The sequence below is a fragment of the Papaver somniferum genome, chromosome 11, assembly GCF_003573695.1.
Source record: "Papaver somniferum cultivar HN1 chromosome 11, ASM357369v1, whole genome shotgun sequence".
Taxonomy (NCBI): Eukaryota; Viridiplantae; Streptophyta; class Magnoliopsida; order Ranunculales; family Papaveraceae; genus Papaver; species Papaver somniferum.
The window spans coordinates 37,588,775-37,612,879 of NC_039368.1; the positions used below are offsets into that span (position 1 = coordinate 37,588,775).

Genomic DNA, 24,105 nt, shown 5'->3' on the forward strand with positions numbered 1-24,105 from the left:
TGACATTTCGTGTTTCCTTACAGTATTCACGTGATTTTACTTTGTATTGGGATGGTCTTCTCTTTTGAATGAAACGTCTAAATTTTTATTAATTTCTAAAGTACAGAAACGCATTCAACATCAAATGAATTAAAGAGCCAGAAACGTCACAACCATTAGTCCTTGCTCAATATAAATATACATAACCACAGTGGCTCTAAACACAGCATCTTATATTTTGAGTTCTAAAATTTCTTTTTTGTTTTTCAAAAACTTAGCAGAGAAAATCAAAAACAAAAATGGCTACCGTTATGGTTCGTGATCCAGTTCCTACTCCCCTTGAAGATGCAGAGGCGATCAGGAAGTCTCTTCAAGGTTAAATTTAATTAACATACACATTTATAGTGCACCATTGATGTCAGTTTCATGCAAATAACGTACTCGTTGTCTTGTGTTACATTTTGATAGGATGGGGCACAGATGAAAAAGGCCTGATTGAAGTTCTAGCACACAGAAACGCGGAACAAAGACAAGCAATAAGATTAGCTTATGAAGAACATTATCAAGAGGATCTCATCAAAAGGCTCGAATCCGAACTTTTCGGAGATTTTGAGGTTTTTGGTTCATTCATTTTCATTTCATTAAGGTAACTTAATGTTTCAAAACAATGTTAAATTTCAAACTATAATGACGCTTGTATACAGAAAGCTATGTACCGATGGATATTGGAACCAGTGGAACGTGATGCGACTTTAGCTAATGCCGCACTGAACAATAATGCACTACCTGATTACCCTGTTCTCATCGAAATGGCATGTGTGAAATCTCCAGACGAGTTTTTGGTTGTGAAACGTGCTTATCAGTGGCGTTACAAGCGTTCTCTAGAAGAAGACATCGCGTCGCACACAACGGGCGATTTCCGTAAGGTATATATATATATATATATATGTATATGCGCTTTTTTTGCTATAGTTTTTAAGGTTGTTTTCTTTTGGTCTGGTTAAATTTCCGTGAGCATGATGTAGTTATATATTTATGAGAAATGATGTCAACATGACTGTAAGTTTTACCTTCGCAGCTCTTGTTTGCATTAGCAAGTGCATATAAGTATGATGGTTTGGAAATAAATGCGCCTTTAGCAAAGTCGGAGTCCGATATTCTTTGGAAATTGATAGAGAAAAAATCCTATAATGATGACGAGTTGATCAGGATATTAACTACAAGGAGCAATGCGCAGCTCAATGCCACTTTCAATATGTTTAAGGATGAACACAATATTTCTATTACTAAGGTATATTTATGTACAACTTTCTGAATATCTAAACACAAAATACAAAACTCTGAAGGAGTTTCTCCAACCCAGATATCGATACTAATAAGCGAGTATGTCTTGTTTCAGAGTTTATTGGAAGATCCAGCGAATGAATTTTTAGTCGCTTTGCGTATTGTTATCCGCTGCATAAGTAACCCTACTAAGTACTTCGTGAAGGTAATAATAACAGATTTTGATGAAGAAAAATTATTGATATAGCTCCAGGAGCAGGTAATTTATTTGGTCTTTTCTCTTGTATATGTGATTAGGTGCTGCGAAAGGCAATTCATCATCCTGGTACAGATGAAGACAGCCTTACCCGTGTTATAGTAACACATGCAGATAAGGATTTGAAGGTGATCAAGGAAAAGTATTACGAGAGAGACAGTGTAACTCTTGAAGATGCAATCGCCAAGGAGACTTCAGGTCACTACAAGGCCTTCCTCCTAGCTCTACTTGGTAACTGATGATCTCCCAGCCCAGGATCCTCGAAAATCATTTCAGCTTCGAGCAAATGCTTATCTAGCTAGCTAGTTCCCATCGATTTAATCTGCTTCATTTTGGTTTTAGTTGTTTCATTTTATGATACCGGCCGATGTTGCTAGGTAATAAAAGGTTTGCTTTCAAAGATTGTGTCCTGATAATGATGTTGATTTTAGTGTATTGTTCTAGGATTTGTGTGTTTAGAATTGATGCAAGCCCCAGTGGCGTCTAATTCAATATATTATTGGGCATACTCTTTCTAAGATTACAAGTAAAATTCAAATGTTCCCGTTTCTCAGGTGAAAACATCAATTGTAAACGCAAACCATATAACATGCACCGCTGACGGTAAAAGTAAAAAAAAAAAAATGGTTTGCGTACAAGTCCTGGTAAATACTAACAAGGCTGAAGTACAGTGTACTGTGATGAGAAGATAATGGTGAGTGAGTTCATTCCCAACAAAATTCATAAGGTGTGGTGATGGTGGGACTTTGTAAAAGTAAGCATACATGGTCCCATATGGAACACACAAACTCGGAAAAATCTCAAAATTCTTTGTCACAAGAATCATAAACACAAAAATAAAAATGAATTTCTGGAGGGAGAGAGAAAATCTGTAATCTTGTTTCCCTCATCCTCTGCCCAATCAGTATTCCATTTGAGAATCCAAACCAACCAATAGGAACCCAGCAAACTTCATCACTCTGAACCTCTACAGATAAAATCAGAAAACAATTAAATTACAACTCCATTAAAATAAAAACTCAGGAAAATCATCAAGACATTGACGTTCGTCTATCTGCCACGGGTACAACAACAACTGAAATTAACCAATGCCACAAACACTCCACTTCGCCTATCTCCACACAATTACTTTACTTATACTCTTCACCATACAACTTCCAAAGAAGAAGAAGAGAAACGATTCAAACCCACATTTTAACAAAAAATCAAATCTTTCTCCCTCTGTCTCTCCCCCAATCTCTAACTTAGTGTGGGTTCAACTTAAATTTTGAAGCTAAAGAGCTTCTTTAATGGCATCTTTAGTTTCTTCATCATTCACATTATCAACTTCTAAACCAGAGCTTTCATCTTTTTCTCAAAAGCATTTCTTCCTACATTCATTCTTACCCAAGAAGTGCAATCAAGGGGGTAACAGAAATGGTGGTTTGAGAGTTAAGTGTGTTGGAAATGGTTTGTTTACTCAAACCACACAAGAAGTTCGAAGAATTGTCCCAACTAGTAACAAGAATAATCTACCAAGAGTTAAGATTGTGTATGTAGTTCTTGAAGCTCAGTATCAAGCTGCTGTTTCTGAAGCTGTGAGAACTCTGAATAGAGAAGGAAAGTATGCGTCTTTTGAAGTTGTTGGTTACTTAGTTGAAGAACTAAGGGATAATTCAGCTTATGAAACATTCTGTAAAGATCTTGAAGATGCTAATATCTTCATTGGTTCTTTGATTTTTGTGGAAGAACTTGCACAGAAAGTTAAAGCTGCTGTTGAGAAACAAAGGGACAGAATGGATGCAGTCTTAGTGTTTCCATCAATGCCTGAAGTAATGAGACTTAATAAACTTGGTACCTTTAGTATGTCTCAACTTGGTCAATCAAAATCTCCATTCTTTCAGTTATTCAAGAAGAAGAAGCAATCAGCTGGTTTCTCAGATAGTATGTTGAAGCTTGTGAGAACTTTACCGAAAGTTCTCAAGTACTTGCCAAGTGATAAAGCTCAAGATGCTAGACTTTATATTCTCAGTTTGCAGTTCTGGCTTGGTGGCTCACCTGAGAATTTGGGGAATTTCTTTAAAATGATTACTGGGTCTTACATTCCGGCTTTAAAAGGTACAAAAGTGGAGTATTCCGATCCAGTTTTGTTCTTAGACACTGGTATCTGGCATCCAATGGCTCCTTGTATGTATGATGATGTCAAGGAGTATTTGAACTGGTATGGAACTAGAAGGGATGCAAATGAGAAGCTGAAAAATCCAAATGCACCAATAGTTGGGTTGGTTTTGCAGAGGAGTCATATCGTTACAGGTGACGATAGTCATTATGTGGCTGTCATAATGGAGTTGGAAGCAAAGGGCGCAAAGGTGATCCCAATATTTGCTGGTGGACTTGATTTCTCAGGGCCAATTGAGAAGTATTTGATTGATCCCATTACAAAGAAGCCTTTTGTCCATTCAGTAATATCCTTGACTGGTTTTGCGCTTGTTGGTGGGCCAGCAAGGCAGGATCATCCTAAGGCTATTGAATCATTGATGAAGCTTGATGTGCCATACCTCGTAGCGTTGCCATTAGTGTTCCAAACTACAGAAGAGTGGTTAAACAGTACATTGGGATTGCACCCAATTCAGGTGGCTTTGCAGGTTGCTCTTCCTGAACTTGATGGTGGGATGGAGCCAATTGTTTTCTCCGGCCGAGATGGTAGAACAGGCAAGTGATACATTCTCTTCTTTTAGCATTCTTTAAATCTTTCTGGTTTTTGTTTATTACATTGGCTAATATCATGCTTAGGATCAACCATAGTACATCTGATTTAAGGCACTGATGTTCGTTAGTATAATTCTATCACATACTTCCACTGACTGGGGCCTGTAACTGGTGTTAGTTGGAACTTCATGAAAGGTTAGTTCTAAAGCATGAAGATTTAACTTAACTTCTTGGATATAATTTTCTTGCAGGAAAATCACATGCTCTTCATAAGAGAATTGAACAGCTTTGCACAAGAGCAATCAATTGGGCTGAACTGAAAAGGAAAACAAAGGTAGTTCTTTGCTTGACTCAGTAATACTCCTTTTGTAGTTTATGAACACATCTTATAATTTCTCTTTGTCATTGTTACATCACATTTCATGAGCACTAGAGCTTTTTCTCATCGGATTTGAACTTATGTCTGACCAAAGAAAACAAATTTGCCACATAAAAGTTTCAAATTGTATCCATTATAGAACTAGCTGCTTTATGAGTTACTACTTATGATCTGATATTGCTAAGTTAGTCTTTCCAATTTCTTAAAATTTGGGCATCATTCGGGAAAAAACAAGATGTTTTTCTTTCTTAGTTCTGTGCTGCTACTAGAATTCTCAGTTCTGTTTAGAGTGTAACATGCTCTCTGTTTTCATTTCGAGAACTTCTTTTATTTTTTGATAAGCAATTGCATGTTCGGTATGAAAGGAGAGGAGCATATTATAATCAATTTGTATCTACTCATACAAACCAATTATTCTATTGCTGATTAATTTGAGAAAATCATGTAATTTATGTCCCCTTTGATTACAATTTCTAAACCGATTTTCTCTTCAATAAAAAGGAACATGTTAAGCAAAACCACATCTTTGTCTGATAATGTTAAAAATTCAAAATGCAGGCAGAGAAGAAGCTAGCAATCACCGTTTTCAGCTTCCCGCCGGACAAAGGAAATGTTGGAACTGCTGCTTACCTAAATGTGTTTTCTTCTATTTACTCTGTCCTTAAGGATCTCCATGATGATGGCTACACTGTTGAAGGTCTACCTGAAACAGCCGAAGCCCTAATTGAAGAAGTTATTCATGACAAGGAGGCCCAATTCAGCAGCCCAAATCTCAATGTCGCCTACAAGATGGGTGTCCGTGAGTACCAGAAGCTCACTCCTTACTCTCAAGCATTGGAAGAGAGTTGGGGTAAGCCTCCTGGTAATCTAAATTCTGATGGTGAGAACCTCCTGGTCTACGGAAAGCAGTACGGCAATGTTTTTATTGGAGTTCAACCCACATTCGGATATGAAGGTGATCCGATGCGTCTCCTCTTCTCCAAATCTGCAAGCCCACACCATGGATTTGCAGCATACTACTCATTTGTCGAGAAAGTTTTCAAAGCAGATGCTGTACTTCACTTCGGAACCCACGGATCACTTGAGTTCATGCCTGGGAAACAAGTGGGGATGAGTGATGTTTGCTACCCCGACAGTCTTATTGGGAACATTCCCAACATTTACTATTATGCAGCAAACAATCCTTCTGAGGCTACCATAGCCAAACGTCGTAGTTACGCAAACACCATCAGTTATCTAACCCCTCCAGCAGAAAATGCTGGTCTCTACAAGGGTTTGAAACAGCTCGGGGAGCTGATCGCTTCGTATCAGTCACTGAAAGACACCGGACGTGGACCTCAAATTGTGAACTCCATCATCAGTACAGCAAAACAATGCAATCTGGACAAGGATGTGAATCTTCCTGAAGAAGGCACGGACCTGTCGGCTGCAGATAGAGACCTTGTTGTTGGAAAGTGTTATGCAAAGATCATGGAGATCGAATCTAGGCTTCTGCCATGTGGTTTACATGTTATCGGTGAGCCACCATCTGCAATCGAGGCAGTGGCAACATTAGTTAACATTGCTGCTTTGGATCGCCCAGAAGAAGGGATAATATCACTGCCTACTTTATTAGCTGAGACAGTAGGAAGGAAAATCGAAGATATCTACAGAGGAAGTGACAAAGGTATACTGAAGGACGTCGAGCTACTACGCCAGATAACAGAGGCATCAAGGGGAGCTATATCATCCTTCGTGGAGCAGACTACAAATGAAAAAGGCCAGGTGGTCGATGTCTCTGATAAATTAACCACAATTCTTGGGTTCGGCATCAACGAGCCATGGATTCAGTACTTATCAGACACTAAGTTTTACAGGGCTGATAGGACCAAGCTTAGAACCTTGTTTGAGTACTTAGGTGAGTGCTTGAAACTAGTGGTGGCTGATAACGAACTAGGAGCCTTGAAACAAGCTCTGGAGGGTAGTTATGTTGAACCAGGTCCTGGTGGGGATCCCATTAGGAATCCTAAAGTTTTGCCAACTGGGAAAAACATTCATGCATTGGACCCACAGTCTATTCCAACAGAGGCAGCCATGCAGAGTGCAATGATAGTGGTGGAAAGGCTATTGGAGAGGCAGAAACTTGAAAATGGGGGAAAGTATCCTGAAACAGTTGCACTTGTTTTGTGGGGAACTGATAACATCAAGACCTACGGAGAATCATTGGGTCAAGTGCTTTCTCTGATCGGGGTGAGACCTATTGCGGATTCTGTTGGACGTGTTAACAAGGTAGAACCAATCAGCCTCGAAGAGCTTGGACGACCAAGGGTTGATGTTGTCGTAAACTGTTCTGGAGTTTTCAGAGATCTGTTCATTAATCAGGTACAAATCCTCTTTACTTTCTCTCTGTTTTTGAGTTTTGGCCAGCAACGGAAAATATACAAATAATCCATGAAACTAATCATTATTCATTTCAATTTGCTTGTAGATGAACCTGTTGGACCGTGCAGTGAAAATGGTGGCTGAGTTAGATGAGCCAGAAGATCAAAACTTCATCAGGAAGCATGCAGCAGAACAAGCAGCAGCCCTAGGCATTGACGTTCGTGAAGCTGCTACTCGAATCTTCTCAAATGCGTCAGGTTCATACTCCTCCAATGTGAACTTAGCTGTTGAAAACTCATCATGGAATGATGAGCAGCAACTGCAAGACATGTATCTGAGTCGCAAGTCCTTTGCATTCGACTCCGATGCTCCTGGTGTGGGTATGACAGAGAAGAGAAAGGTCTTTGAGATGGCACTCAGCACAGCCGATGCCACATTCCAAAACCTCGACTCATCCGAAATCTCACTGACTGATGTTAGTCACTACTTTGATTCTGATCCCACAAACCTTGTACAAGGTCTCAGAAAAGATGGTAAAAAGCCAGCTGCATATATTGCAGACACAACTACAGCTAATGCCCAAGTGAGGACATTGGGAGAGACCGTTCGGCTTGATGCACGTACAAAGCTGCTCAACCCCAAGTGGTATGAAGGTATGTTATCTAGCGGGTATGAAGGGGTTCGTGAAATCGAGAAGCGACTTACAAACACAGTTGGTTGGAGTGCTACTTCTGGGCAAGTCGACAACTGGGTCTATGAAGAAGCTAATTCAACATACATAAAAGATGAGGAGATGCTCAACAGACTTATGAATTCAAACCCAAATTCATTTAGGAAGTTGATACAGACCTTCTTAGAGGCTAATGGGCGTGGATACTGGGAGACATCTGAGGAAAACATTGAGAAACTAAAGGAATTGTACTCTGAAGTTGAGGACAAGATTGAAGGAATTGACCGTTAAATATGATTGTTATGTCAAGCTCTTCTAGATATAATTACTCCCGTTCATGGGATTAAATTATTTTCTTTCTTTAGTCCCTGGGTGACCGGCAAGTGTAACAAACAGAAACAGCAAACAATTTGTGAATTTGTTCAATAGTCTTCTTCTTTTTTACCCACTGTAATCCATATAACATTGAGAAATAATGTGAATTTGTTCAGTTAATCGGATGTAAATTTATATTTCAAATAAACGATATGGTTCGCCTAAATGTTTTATTTGTGCTTCATATATCCATCTAAAGACTCCCGCTTGTAATCAGAATCTGACAGTAATTAGGCCGGTCACGGCCATTGCTCTTTATCTTCCTCTTCCTTGCCTGGTCTAGTGGTGCTTGTTGTATCCTGGACATTAGAAATGGAGGCACTGGCTGGTGGGCTGGTGCTGGAGGAAGCACTTGAGGTACAGGAGTCGCGAAAGTGACAAACTACAGCAGTACAGTCATCCACTTTAGAGGTTGGGTACTTGATCTTCCAAGCTCTCACTGCCGCCTCAACCAAAGCCTGAGCTTCAGAGGCCTCTGCAGGAGCAGATCTCACTATGTTTACCACTTGTTTATTGGATAACACATCCCATATCCCATCTGTAGCCCACTAAAAATTCATCCTTGTCAGTGAGAGGTCTGTAATAAACATCAGGCACAGAAATTACACCATACTTGTTCAGGCAAAAGTCGCCAAAAGCACGAGACATTGCCAGGCCAGGAGCATCTTTGTCTGGCAACCAAACTCGAGCAACATCACCCTTGAGCGCAAAGACCCTCCCTCTACGTCCCCTGATCCTCTTAGCTTCCCCGGGGAGATTTGGCTTCAAGTCCTTAGTCAACTGCACTGCAGTGAGTGAATCATTTTGGTCTCTCGTCCCCAGTACCGCTCTCGAATCTCCAACATTACCAATGACAAGATGTTGACCTTGCCTGATCATAGCAACTGCTGTAGTTCCACTGTCGAAACAGTCTATCAATTCCGGGTGTACCGTCCTCAATTCCCTATCCATAACCTCGAAAGCCTTGAGAAATGACGCTTTTAGTTGTGAAATCCGGTCATCTTCTACCATATCCCAGTACTGGGAGAAGTTTTTCAAAGGAAGACAGTCTCTGACTCTTTTTGACACCATGTGGCCATATCGACCATGTCCGTCAAAAACACCACAGAAGATTGTACCTGGTCTGGAAGCGAAATTCTCCCAAACAATCATGGCATCCTGGTTAGTTCCTTCCGTGCCTTTTTTGGACCACAGCGAGGCAAGACCTGTAGTCCCATTCACTGTCCTCCTTCCAGGAAGTTTACGAAATTTGTCTTCCAACTCGCTAGTGTTGTCCCTGGTTGTTCCTTGTTCTGCTTACAACTCCTTTTGTGCTCCCATTTTGCTGATGAAGAAGCATATCTCCTCCGCGGATTTTGATGCCTGATAACATCGCTTAACCCCGATAACAGTAAGAAGCTTCTTCTTCCTTTGATAGTGGTGAGCAAGTTGACGAACACGCATATTCCCATGCCCTTTATCTTCTTACTTCGCCGGAAGAAACAACAACTCTTCTAGCACATGTTCTTAGCGGATTTTATACAAATACTTGTGTACTTTACGCTCTTAACAGTTTGTCGAGGTTTTATTTAGAAATGTTGGGTCATAAACCGTTTCTGAATGATTTTTTTTTTTTTTTTGGGTTTAAAATCCCGAGTCATATAAGCCTCCACGTCGCGCGATGAGCGTCATCCATTTCAAGTAAGCGTCACCCATCCTTTAGAATTTCTCCAAAATTTCTCTCTCCTCTAATTTTGTTCCAAAACCTAGTCCCTCCGAACGAGAGAAAACCCTCTTTTTTTCTCATGAAATTAACAAAATTATACGGGAGAATAAAAAAAAATCGGGAAAATAAAAGGGAAAAATATGATTTGGTTCTTCTTTAGGTGGTCTCATGTCTTTTTGGTCCTTTCAAAAATCACCTTTTCCATTTGGTTCATAATTATTTAAAAATATTAAAATATCTAAAATACCCTTTCTCTCTTTTATTTTTATTTCCTCCTCACGGAATCATTTTTCTGGTTTTCTCTCTTCTTTATTTTCTCTACTAATTTCTCTCTCCTCTAACCTTAATAGATAAAAGTTTAAAAATTAAATATCTCTCAAAATATAATTCAAAAATTAATAAATTTGATATATTCGGAAAGCCCTCGACGATAGCTTTCCAACGAGTACCATTGTCGATATGTTTCAGAGCTTTTAATTTTTTCAGTATAATAGTAGTTCATATTCGAGAATGAACACTATTTTATAACATGGTAATTCATTCTAGTTCTAGCAGTTCATTTCGTATAATGAACTCGTATACACTAGCAATTTATTTTGTAGAATAAACTCATAGTAATTGTTCAATTTGAAGAATGAAGTCGCAATGGTAATTCATTATTATAGTTCATATTGAAGTATGAACTCGTGATAGATGTTCTTAATTTCGAATGAACTCATAATAGTTGTTCATATTGTAGGATTGATAATTCATGTTGTAAAATGAACTCGTAATAGTAATTAAGAATGGTAGTTCATGTTGTAGAATGAACTCGTAATAGTTGTTCATTATGGTAGTTCATTTTATAAAATGAACTCGTAAATGGTAGTTCATATTGTAGAATGAACCCGTGATAGGTATTCATATTGTATAATGAACTCGTAATAATAGTTCATTATACCAGTTCATTTTGTAGAATGAAGTCGTATGGTAGTTCATTTTGTAGAATGAACTCGTATGTTATTTAATCCAAAGAATTCACTTTTTGGAATGAACTAACTAGCATGATAGTTCATTAAAGTAGTTGATTTTGTAGAATGACCTCGTATAGTAGTTCATTAAAGTAGTTCATTTTGTAGAATGAACTCGTATAATAATTCATTTTATAGCTAAAAAATAAGGCAAAAATTAAAACCTCCGAAACATAGCGACGATGGTACTCGTTGGAAAGCTATCGTCTAGGGCTTTCCGAATATATAAAATTTATCATTTTTGGACATATGGTCCAAAAGATATTTAAGTTTTAAGTATTTATTTATTTATTTTTATTAAGAGAGAGAAAAAAAGGATATTTTTGCCACTATCAAAAGACTGTGACATCATTGATGACATCATCCTGCGTGGGTATTGTCCACCCTAGGACCAAACAATAATTTTTTGGACCAAATAACAATTTATATTTTTAAAAAGGACCGAACAGACAGTTGACTGGGTCAACTGGACCAAACTAACTCTATATATTATTCTTAGGACCAATTGATATTTCCTATAAAAAAACAAAAAAAAAGAGTAAACTGCAAAAGAAATTTAAAAAAAAATCTCTCTCCTATAGTTTTGTTCCAAAACCAGTCCCTCAAACGAGAGAAAATCCTCTTTTTCCACACAAAATTAACAAAATTATACGGGAGAATAAAAAAAATGTCGGGAAATTGAAAAAAAAAAGTAAACCTGCGAAAGAAATTTTTAAAAAAAAAACCTCAGTTTTCCTCTCCGCAGCCTTCTTCCACTCCTCTCCCTGTCCTTTTTGATTTATTTATTATCTACTAATGTTTTTTTTAACATATTTTGATACGACTCGGGGAGTCTCGCGTGTGACTACCTGTATATGCTTCTCTTCGTTTTTTGTGGGTCTTCTTTTCTGAATCTGTATGATAGTCTCTTTATTACCGCTTATTATAAAACCGCATGTTCTAATTCATAATTGATTTACTTTTTTCTTTTATATTAGGTCTGTGGAAGATTCAGGAAACCCTAAAACGAATAAATCTTTGACCAACTAGATATGTTTCCAACGCAACCAACAGAAGATTCAGCGAACCCTAAGATAAGAGGCTTATTGATGATTGTCTTACACAGATCAAGCTTTGGTTTATATGACAAGGTAAACATCTAAATACATAGTGCGTAAACCTTTTTGAATTGAAAAAAGGTCAGAACAATGGTTCATCGCCATTAGTAACCTAAGAAAGTTTTTGATTAACTCTGACCATATCCCCACAAATGCTGATAGCTACTTTTGTTGGTGTTGTTGCAGAACATATTCCAGTGGAATTAGTAGTGTAGGTTACTAGACAGGTACTTTTAATACAGTGATTTGCTCTCTGCTGGTGGAAATGATGTACCCATCTTGACTTTGTATGTTTTCATTTATTTCGTATTCACTGGTGTGTGAGGTGAGTCTTATTATCTGCATTTAGTCTCCACACCTAATATGAAATATTAATCATCTGTTTTGTCTCAATAAGAGTATATTGATGCAATGATTTGTGTTAATTCTAATTCGTATTAGATTTTACTTATTTGATATTTCATCATTAGTTTTCCTTGATTTTTATTTCCAAGTATATATGACATATGCAGTCAAAATTTTATGTTCTAAATAAATATTTCATTATTCGTTCTCCAGGTTTCGATATGGCTTCAAAGACAGTAATTACTTCTGCAGTAGAATGTCATACTTTTCCAGCGATAATAAACATTTTTTCGGGGTAATTATTTCTTAGTCAACCGAAAGCTTGCACCAAAAAGATTCACAAAGGGATTGTAGGAACTTGTCATTGACCTGTCTTACTGGCAGATCTCAATGCGAGCATCAGGTTCTACTCTCTGCAGAAAATTATTGGGTTGATGAGGAGAGAACGTGGTTTCGCTTCTGTTCAAGGTTCTAATATGCATGCAAAGTTGAACCTATATTAAACACCTTGTGCCTTCACTACATAATAGAACTTAAGCTGAAGGACCTTGAGCCATTTAAAGTGAAGTATGTATGGTTGAAATTGGTGAAAGGTTTGGATGTCCAGGTAGATAAGAAGAATGGGGGTCAAGTAAGAACATAACTACTATTAGTCCCTAGCTTAAGTTTGATTAATATCATATAAACAAGATGAACTCGACTCGAAATTTCAAATGTGTATAATGCAAAATCTATATAGTTATGTCAAGTTAAAACCCTTTCTTATGTTATTTCTGTTGAACTTCTTATGTTGAACTTATTAAAACTGTTATTTTTAATGGTTGTAATAATTTTAATGGTATTTTAGCCTTAAATGATTTTATCTTTCAAGTAAACTGCTAAATGTGTTAAATCCGTAAAAAGTTTGGCTGAATATATATCAAAAGTTAAGTCTTCACATTAGAAGATAGAATAGGATAGACTTCTAAGTGATAGATAAGTTTTAGTCTTCACACACCTTTTGTTGATGAAGTTCCTCCAACGTTGTCTGGGATGCTGAAGACGTTATGGAAGAGTTCTCGCACCGAGCAGTGCATCACCGTAGACACAAGGTAGAATCTCTCATTTCAACTTACAATCCAGTTTTATTTGCTTTCAAGATAGCTCGTAAAATTAAAACCATCAACAAGAGGTTCGATGTAATTCACGAAAATTGTGTTCGTTACATGAGGTCGATTGCTACAACTAACACCCCAAGTAATCAAATTACTACAGAGCAACGGAACCGATTAACCACATCTGTTGGGGATGATCCTATATTCTTGATGAGAGAGAGAGTACACTATCAGAGATACTAGAGTTAATGAAAACATCTACTTCCTCATCATCATCTGGAATTTCACAAACATCACCAGAGTGTGTCCACTTTATCCATCGTGGGCATGGGAGTTTGGGAAAAACTGCAGTGGCTAAAAGGGTCTATGAAGATAAATCCATATAGTTGACTTGAGATTATCATAACAAAATATACACTCTGGTTAGGATGAATCGTAACCGAACCGTGTATAATGTATGGCTCATAAATAGTAAACCGAAAGTAGCTAATTGAACGATAAGCTTAACCAATTTCATATAACACTTTAAGACTTTAATCTTGAGTCACAAAATGTGATCAATCTCGGTTTTCGGACTCATGATTTCGAGCATAATTTTTCAGAAGGATTGGAACACTACCCTTCCATAGACGATGTAGTTGATTCGCCCACATTCAATGTAGATAATATCAATCGATATATTGAGTAAATATCGTCTATCGGCCATTGACCGAGACAATACGTGAAGTATCGACGATACAAGAATATCTAGATTACCGTCTCGGACGTTTCGGAACGTTATATGACAAATATAATCGGTAAGGATATTATAATAATATTAAATAAAAGAATGTGTTTTATATTTTTTTATTATTATTTCCCCATATAAACCCCATGTTTATGACTATTAAGTTATGAATTTCACCCCGTTTACATGGGGGAGAGTTCTTAAATGAGTTTGTGTTTAATTGTCATATCTTTGTGGGGAGAGCGGTCGTGGAATTTGAAGGGGTTAACTTGTATCTTAATAAACTCCTTGATGAATACACTAAGTTTCGACTATGTGAAATCATCGAAAGAAAGATGATATGTTCCTTTTTAGTCATGAATTATCTTTTGAGAATTCATTATGATTCCATAGTTTCGTACCTTTTCCAATTTATATTAACAAAAATAGGGAGAATTATTTAGTAGTTCACGCTACATACATATGGTTTACGGATCATTATGTAAAAGGGAGTGAATTTCATTCTAAGATGGAAATATTGACTAAGGGGGAGTGATACATATCACCATAGTATTATTTCAAAATTGTGATGCAATTGGACTTTGATTCTTGAAAACACGAGGGTACGCAAATACACCACAATCTTTTTTTCAACCTATAAGTCCTCTTACCGAAAGTGATCGTCTATGGACAGAGTCGAGACAATACAACTAATCGGTTCACACTTCGCGTGATTGTCTATGGATACAAGATTGAGGCAATACAATAAAAATATAACTTGTGTGATTGACTATTGATACAAGATCAAGACAATACGACAACAAAGTATGTTACTTGATGATAGGTTCGGAGTTAACCAAACTCTATAGGATCACTATCAAGTAACGCGGAGTTAACGTTTGTGTGTTTTACTTTATTGTAATAAACAATTATAATGCGGAAATCAAAGAAAAAGACACAGCAAGATTTTGTTAATGAGAAAACTGAAAATACAGGTACATAATTGAATACTCTTAGAATTAAGCCGCTATACAAAATCTAAACCAACTTCGTATAGTTGAGACCAAGCAACTACCCCTAGTTCACTTAGTTTCCTCAGTATCCCTGCGCTTCTGACTTCGAAGGTCACACACTGGTACAATTCCTTTGGATCGTATTCCAAACAGTAAAGGAACAACAAATCTGTTTGGTAACAACTCTATTCATTCTTTCCAAGATAAAGATATCTCAAGTCAAACGCAAAGGCTCTTCCATTTAATCTAATAAAATATTTTTCCTGGTTAGATTAATTTATCCAATAACTACAAAAGTAGTTAAGTTTATATTCGCACTCAATGAAAATAAATCTCAAAGAGATATATTGAGAATGTCAATGTCACACAACTAATCAATCGATTAAAACTGATTCTAGTTGGATCCCATCCGACCAAGGTTCGTGCACACATAAAGATATGGGAACTAAATAAGAAATCTTCTTAGTCTTCAAATCTTCTTTAATATTCAATAAAAACCTGCACAATACCACTTGAATCTCTTGTGATCAATCACACCGAGAACGGAGTCTGTTAACAATGGATTATCACAAGATGTCTTTAGATCTAAGAACAGTTCTAAAGATCACATCGATACTTCGATCTAGTTTGAGTGAATCTTATATCAGAAGAGAAGATTCTCAAGAATAAACAAACTAGGTGCAATCAAAGTTTCAACAACTGTTAGTCAATCAAATCAATCGAAAACTAATAATACTGCAATTATTTAGTTTCCCACCAACGGTTCTCGTAAAGATTCTTGATCCCACATAAGTTTTTAAACGAGCGGTCGTAAGAGATTTCACCTAATTAGGATACTTTTCTCTCTGAATAGACGGCTCCACCAGAAACAACAAGGATGAAGTTTGCCTGGCTCTTAGGATGGTTTGATAGAAATGCAAACTTAGGTGTTTATAGACCAAGGATGTTTGGACACCAAGGAATTTCCAAAACCAAATATCCTCAAGATATGCAATGAATAGAAAATTTCGGTTTCCAATAAATGCTTGTCCAATATTTCTGAAATCTCTCAATACAAAATCTCCAATTAGTAAATGCACATTACTAATTTTTATTCTCTAGAGATATGCATTTAATTGTTGGTAATTAAAACATATAAAACCAAAAACCTTAATTAAAAGATTCCCAATTTATTTCGGCACAGGATCTCCTTGAGTACTTAGGAATATCTTTGAATAATAAATGATAAGAGTTATTGTACGTGTTCAAGGTATGTTGACATCTCTTCACTGTAAATCCTTATTCATATTTACATGGATTTATATTATTGGAATCGGTTATACCACACTTATAAACAAGTTTAGAATTGGTTGACCTGTATTCCAAGATAACTATGTGATTGATCAAATCACATGCATGGGTTCACTCGGTTCTACCAACCACTAGGATCGGTTATACCTCAATATGGAAATACTTGTGATCGGTCACACAAGTTACCAGGACCGGTTACATTAGTTACCATGACTGGTTACCATATTCCCATGGTATTGCTTGTGATCGGTCACCAGTTACTAGTATTGGTTACACCAATTACAAGTATCGACTACACAACACTCTGTGATCGATCACACCAATCACTAGGATCGGTCACACCAATTACAAATATCAATCATACCATCTCATGGTGATTTATTAGGATCGGTTACACTAATTAATAAAAACTAGTCATACCAAATCATAAGCCAGGCACTTGTGATTAGTTATATCAAGATACATAACAAAGTTACGATCGGTTCTACCATCTCATACATATTGGTAATCCAAATATTGAATGGTCGTACCAATAAGCCTAACTATTTTCCTTTCGATTCATAAAACAAGTTCATGAATGTACTTCTTTTAAACGAATGTAAAACATTATTTTCTAGGATGAAATCTTCACCATAACCCATTCACACAATCATAACAGTATATACAAGATTATGTCGATGTCATATCTACGAAGTTCAAAAGATAAACGTTATACTTCGTAGTCTAATTCCCTAATACTATGATCATACAAAAATGACCATGTCCCATCACTAGAGTATTATCCAATATTTACAGTATATGCAACTTCGCAATTATGTTTTCAATATAGAACGACTTGAAAGATACGTTAGGAATGAAATAGTTCAAGTCAATATTACTAACCTCAATAGGAAGGATGATGTCGTCGTTGTAGTTTGCTTCTTCTTCACATTCTTCAGGTCTTCGGAGTAATACTTGTATGTCTCAACATACCTAGACTTTTTAGTCTAACCTAAACGAAGTTGACTCTAGTATACAATCAAGAGACTTTAGATGAGTTTTGACATACTAAAATACGACAACCAAACTTGACATACCAACGCTTGGTGAGTTCAACCGAGATATGCTCTAACAATTTCCCACTTTGCCAATTTTAGTGACAAAACTCTTATTACATATGTATAAACAAATTACATAAGAATTCATTTTACATACGCTTGATTCCAAGTTTCAACAGCACAATAACTTGCATATATTCAACCAATAAATGTCGATGTTGACATTTGAATAACAAAAGATTTTAGAAGCTAGGTAAATATTCAATCCGAACATCTTTGTTATTCCCCTTTTTGTAGTTAGAATACTACAACAACAATATGATATGTTTCTCCCCCTTAGTCAATGCTTTACTCTTTCGTTAGATATAACGTTTAAGCACAATTTTCCTTTCATTAGTGATTACAAATCACTTGTTTACTCCATATATTTCTCCCCCTTTTTGTCACAAAATGACAAAGGTTCGAGGAAATAAAGGACAAACCAAAAGAATCTTACAAATCTAAAAGACTTGTAAACAACTTATAAGAGTTAAGCACAAAGGTTTCACATACCACATTAGATAACCAATATTAAAACCGAAACTACAAGTAATTTAATTTTAATATGTTATCAAGGAAACAATTGCCCGAAGCGATTTTCCCTAATAGCTTAACAATTCGACTAAGAAACTTGATTCCCTTGTTAAACTAGTTGCGTATGTACAACCGCTTGTTTTGATAAGACCAAAATAAAGATCAGAATTAACTTTATTTTTCTCCTCAGGCTCTAATTATTCAGACAATAAATTAGACCTTTCCCTTTGGGCAAGACAAACACTAGGTTGTTTAACTAGTTTTTCTTGTCAAGGCATTCGATTAGACTTGAATAACTGAATCCTTCAATTTGATAAGTCTAAGTAAGATCAAAATTAACTTAGTTTCTCTTATCCGGAATCAAATTGAACTAAACAAATGATCCCTTATTTTGTTAAGACATAAACAATACATACAAACCAAAATAAATTGACTTGCACAACTATTTTCTTAACCGGAAGAAATTGAAACAAACATAGACATTATAGCACCGCAATTGCACCGAATTTCGTTAAGCAGAAACACTTGATACCCAAAAATAAAGAAGATACCAAATAATAAGTCAGATAAATTGACACAATTTTTCTCAACCGGAAACAATTGAATCATACATACATACACATCCATACATAATGATGGAGCATATCAATTTTACCGAAATTTGGTTAAGCAAAAGCAAAATATATGCAATATAAACATACTTTTCTTAAACAAGAAAAAATTTAACTAACAAATTCGTTACCTCAGCTTACTCATCCTCTTCTCCCCAGAAAGATATATCATTAAGCGCAAGTTCAAATAAGAACTCTCTCCCAGTATGTTGTCGTCCTCTCGCAAGAACAAAGAACAACCACAAGAGCAACCTTTACCACAGAAAGGTTGAAACGGTTTTAACTAATGTGTGCCAATAGCAAAATTTGAAAAACCGAAACACATAAGTTATGTTAAACACAACTCATGTAAACATAAATTGATTGTAACATTTCACATACGAGTTTCAATCGGAACACCTTATGATCCTTTGATAAAGCCTACCAACATGGACTAAAACTTAATCCCGCTAAATCAAAAAGCCACACAAACCATAAGGGTCACATCATATGAGATCGAATATTAAGGTTAATGAAAACCGAAATCAGACATCCCATAAACCGAATACACATAGCAAAAATATAAACATTCATTCACAGGCTATGTAATCGGTAACTATCACAAGAAAATTTATAAAAAAAATAATTTTATTCATAAATAATGATAGTTTTATTCAAAAATAGACCTTATACAATAATTGAAGCAAATCAAAACATTGATGTCTATTTTTTCTGGAAACTGAATCTAAAATCAAATCTCTTCATGATGTTGAGATCTCTTTCTCTTGAAAGGAATAATTCTCCGAATTCCTTGAAGAGATCCTTGATTGAAGAATAATTCCTCAATCTTGAGCAAGTTAGGTTCTCCTTCGTTTACCTTCTTCAGAAGTAATTCTTGTTGTTTGAGAAAGTGATCTTGAACAAGTAAATATTTTTCAAGAGAACGCATCAACATCAAAACCTCTAATTTTGTTTCCGCACAAGTTCATTTTATTTTGTGAAACTTTTTCTCATAATCAATCATGGAATATGGGGGATTGATATGACTGCAAGATATGGTTCCAAATTCATTGGAGTTATTGAACTTGGAAGAATCACATGCCATTTTGTCAGCATATCTTCCCGAAACCCTTGCAGAGAGCTTTGCATGATAATCTATATTGTACATAATTCTTGTTCCAGAGGCATAGACAAGATTTTTCTCCTTTGAGAGACACAGATCACCGAAACATATACCAATAGTTTCTAAAGACTTAGTCATTGTTTATGGAAATCAAAAATATTCTCTTTTAATATAAAAGAACCGAAATTTTCAATATTAAAGATTTTAAGAAAGTGCCTTCTTGTGAATATTTACATAGATCTCGCAAGTTTTTAAGACTATTGTGCTATATACACTGAACTCATCAAACATAGTTTGAGCACTTCATGAGCCAGTGCATTCAAACAAGATACTAAGTATCTGGTTGAGACAAATTATTCTCTTCAAGAGTCGTAGACAATCTTCCTTTATTTGTTCTTTTAGGGATCTTACTCCTTTTGTAAGTCATCCCAAACTTATCATAAAAATGACTATCATCAAGATATTTAGGTATTGCCTTATGTTTTGATGAACTGGAGATTTTGCCATATTCCTTTTGTTTGGTTCCATGGTCTTCTTTGGTATCCGATTTCATGAGTTTCTAGTCTTTTGATCCTCTTTCTTTTGTGATGAACTACCTTTTGAGGACCATTTTGAAAATTCTTTGATCTAAGAAAATCAGTTTTATGCATGATTTCTTTCGAAAAAGGTCTCATGTTACAACCTTGATCAGAGCTTGAGCTAGGTGAATGTTGACAATTTCTTACAACATGACCTTTGATTCCACAATGAAAACATCGTCTGTAATGATACTTATGATGATGTGGAGGAATCTGATGTGAGTAGTTCATTTTGTTATTCCCAGAGAATATAAATCTTCTTTTTGAAGATGGAAATTCATTTCGAGAACGTTCGATGTCATCCTTCTTTCTTTTTAAAGAAAAGATTGAATCAGATTTTATAGATTTATCCGGGAAGAATGTAACCAACTGACTTTCTGATATTAATGAATGTATTTCATCTTTTATCCTATTGACATGTTCGGAAACTGTCTTTATCTCAGAATCATATGAGATTTTTAAGGCATTGTATTTATCTGCTACTGTTTTCTTAAGATCTCAGTCCTTATTTCTTGATCAATGGTTTTTTTTAGCTTCGCTTCCAAGGATTGGATATTCGATGAAGATACGATCTTGAGAGAGTCTAAATCATCTTTCAGAGTAGTTAGATCAAGATTTAGTTGATCATTTTCAGCTTTCATATGACACAAGTCTTCAAGAAGCTTTCCTTCTCTATTTAGTGCAAAAGTGAGTTCGGTTGCACATGAGAGAAATTCTCCACTTAGTTTATTTAGCTGAGATGTTTTTATATTCACACAATCAATATCTTCTTTATCATTATGAAGAGATTTTTCAGTATCTGAATCATTGATTGTGAATACAGGGCTTAACTTAACTTCTTCTTGAGAACATACAGACATATTTTCTGAAGAGCAAGTAGAACTTATGGAAGAAGCCCCTTTTAAACATTTGATAAAATCAAACCCATAGAGGGATTTCCCCAAATCTTGTCATAAGTTAAATTGAGTCCCTTTTTGGCTTTACCTTACCTTTTTGCAGACTCATTTCTTATAGGTTGGATCACAATAAACACGGATTGTTAGATATTTTCGTGTTTTCCTGCTCTGATACCAATTGAAAAGACGAGGGTACCCAAATACACCATAATCTTTTTGTTTCAACCTATAAGTCCTCTTACCGAAAGTGAACGTCTATGGACAGATGTTTAGAGACAATACGACAACGAAGTATGTTACTAGATAATAGGTTCGGACTTAACCAAACTCTATAGGATCACTATCAAGTAATGCGGAGTTAACGTTTATGTGTTTTACTTTATCATAATAAATAATTATAATGTGAAAATCAAAGTAAAAGACACAGCAAGATTTAGTTAACGAGGAAACTGCAAATGCAGAAAAACCCCGGGACCTAGTCCATAATTGAATACTCTCAGAATTAAGCCGTTATACAAAATCTAAACAAACTTCGTATAGTTGAGACCAGCTTTTGAGAGAAATTTTCTTCTTCCAAGTTACCAACTTCACTTCCATTCTTTTTATCACCTCATCACAAATACTAGTACATCTTTCAGTAGTACCAACAGGCAATCCTAAATATTTAAAAGGCAACTTCTCCCCTCTACGTACACCCAGCTCCAAAGACAAAGAGTTAATTACTTCATCATCTCCTACACTAATCATGTAACTCTTATCCAGATTCAACTTCATACCTGTCAAGAGCTCAAAAGTAGTAATAATAAGCAACAATCTTATAACTTCCTCCTCATTAGCATCAACAAAAAGTAAAATATCATTTGCAAATTGCAAATGAGATACGACTGTCCCTTCTTCTTCTACCTGAAATCCAGTAATTTGATTTCTCAAAACAGCATCATCCACAAGCTTAGACAAAATCTCCACCACCAGAAGAAACAAGAATGGAGAAATATAATCTCCTTGTCTTGGCCCTTTTGAAGGCTTAAACTTATCTGTGGAAGCTCCAATGACCATCACGGAAATATGAGAAGTAGAAACACACCATTGAATCCAAGAAATCTACCTTCCGCCAAACCCATGTTTCTCTAAAATTCTCAACAGAGAGCTCCATCTGACATTATCAAATGCCTTCTCCATATATATTTTACACAGAATACCAGGCTTCTTTGTCTTCAATCTACTATCCACATACTCCCCAGCAATTAGAGCACCATATAGAATTTGTTTTCCCTTAATGAAAGCCCCTTAAAACTCAGAGACTAATTTATGCATCACCACCTTCAATCTGTTATCCAAAACCTTAAAAAGAATCTTATAAGCACTTCCAAGAAGACTCAAAGGCCTATAATCTCTAGGAGAAAAGAATCTTCCTTCTTTTGAATTAAAGTGATAAAAGAACAGTTCAACCTCCAATCCCAAAACCCAAATTCAAAGAATTCATCCATCAACCTCATGAAATCATCCTTAATGATTGGCCAACAAACCTTATAGAACTCCATGGAAAAACCATCTGGACCTGGTGATTTATTAGTACCAAAATGCTTCACCACTTCAAACACCTCATCTTCTGAAAAAACCCTTTCTATCTTCATCTTCTCCGCCACTGTTATTTCAGAAAAATACATATTATCCAAAGAAAAATACACCTCATTTTTCTCTAAGAAAAGAGCTTCATAATAACTTCTCATTTCAATTTTTATGCTTTCTTGATCAAAACACTCAACTCCATCTATTTCCAATTTTGCAATTGTATTTCTCTTTTAACTTGTACTTGCAATCCTGTGAAAATAAGAAGTATTAGAGTCCCCCAATTTGAATTCATTCTGCTTTGCTCTAGCATGCCACCTCCTAGCCTTCATAGCTTTAATACTCCTAAACTTCATAAAGCTCCTTGTTTTATCCTCAAATTGTTCTTTAGATAGTTTATGAGTTTCTCACATTTGATCCAGCATATCAATCTTCTCTGTAAGTTCAATTTTATCCATCTTGACCCCTCCAAATTCCTCTTTGTTCCAGTTCTTGAGAAAATATTTTAAGTTCTGCAGTTTCTTGAAGAAAACAAAACTAGCTTGGCCTTTATATTCCATAATTCCTCACCACTCCTTCACCTTATTAACAAAATATTTGTGCAATAACCAGCCATTCTCAAACTTAAAATATGGCTTAGGTTTAATACCAGGTTTTGTTACCAACATCAATGGCTTGTGATCAGAAATTACTCTAGTTAGAGCAATTTGAATAGCATCACGGGGAAAAAAATGTCAAACTCCGCATTTAAGTGATATCTATCTAACCTTCAAAGGAGAGGATCTTCATGCATGTCAGACCAAGTAAAAGCACCACCCACCAAAGGCAAATCCACCATTTCATTTTTGAGTATGAAATCATTAAGAAACTCATTTTTTCTACTATCTCCTTCACCCTTATTCCTCTCATCTTCCCCTCTCACTGCATTCATTTCACCAGAAGAACAAAGTGGACCACTCCACCAATCTTTAACCACGGTAAGATCATTCCAAAAATCATCTCTTTCATTATAACCACATGGAGAATACACATTGCAGACAACCCATTTGTATCCATTAATCTTAGAACTGAACCCAATTGTTATATTATTAATACCCCTTCTCCCATCCTCCTTAATCAACTTATTAGTTTTCCGAATTGATAGCAAACCCCGAATGTTACCATTGTTCCCCACTGAAGGAACAAATCTCCAATCAAAATCATTACCAAACCACAGCTGTTTTACCAACCATCTACTCAACTTTATAATTTTTATCTCCTGCACCAAGCACACATTACATTTTTGGCTCCAGATTAACTCCTTCAAAGCATTCATTTTATCAAAAGCATTCAACCCTTTAACATTTCAACATATTATTTTAACATCCATTAATAACTTCTTCAAGATTTTATCTCCACCCATGGTCTGCAATGAATCATAATTGTCTACTTCAACTAAAACCAATTAATTCCTCCATACGTCATCAATCTTCTCAGCATCCACAATA

General features: G+C 35.9%; 2 protein-coding genes and 1 pseudogene across 2 annotated transcripts; 2 read left to right on the top strand and 1 right to left on the bottom strand.

The window, feature by feature from the left end:
* Window positions 1–217: 217 nt before the first annotated feature.
* Window positions 218–1,944, top strand: LOC113320595 (annexin-like protein RJ4). The gene is made up of 6 exons (XM_026568500.1): window positions 218–354; window positions 448–593; window positions 684–905; window positions 1,058–1,270; window positions 1,379–1,468; window positions 1,561–1,944. The coding sequence occupies exons 1-6, from the start codon at window positions 279–281 to the stop codon at window positions 1,756–1,758; spliced, it is 945 nt and encodes a 314-aa protein (XP_026424285.1). The 5' UTR covers window positions 218–278; the 3' UTR covers window positions 1,759–1,944.
* A 639-nt stretch (window positions 1,945–2,583) lies between these two features.
* Window positions 2,584–8,139, top strand: LOC113323662 (magnesium-chelatase subunit ChlH, chloroplastic). The gene is made up of 4 exons (XM_026571996.1): window positions 2,584–4,210; window positions 4,459–4,541; window positions 5,145–6,947; window positions 7,054–8,139. Exons 1-4 carry the CDS (start codon window positions 2,809–2,811, stop codon window positions 7,906–7,908), a joined length of 4,143 nt encoding a protein of 1,380 aa, XP_026427781.1. The 5' UTR covers window positions 2,584–2,808; the 3' UTR covers window positions 7,909–8,139.
* On the bottom strand, window positions 7,983–22,105 carry LOC113324317 (annotated as a pseudogene).
* Window positions 22,106–24,105: the final 2,000 nt, after the last annotated feature.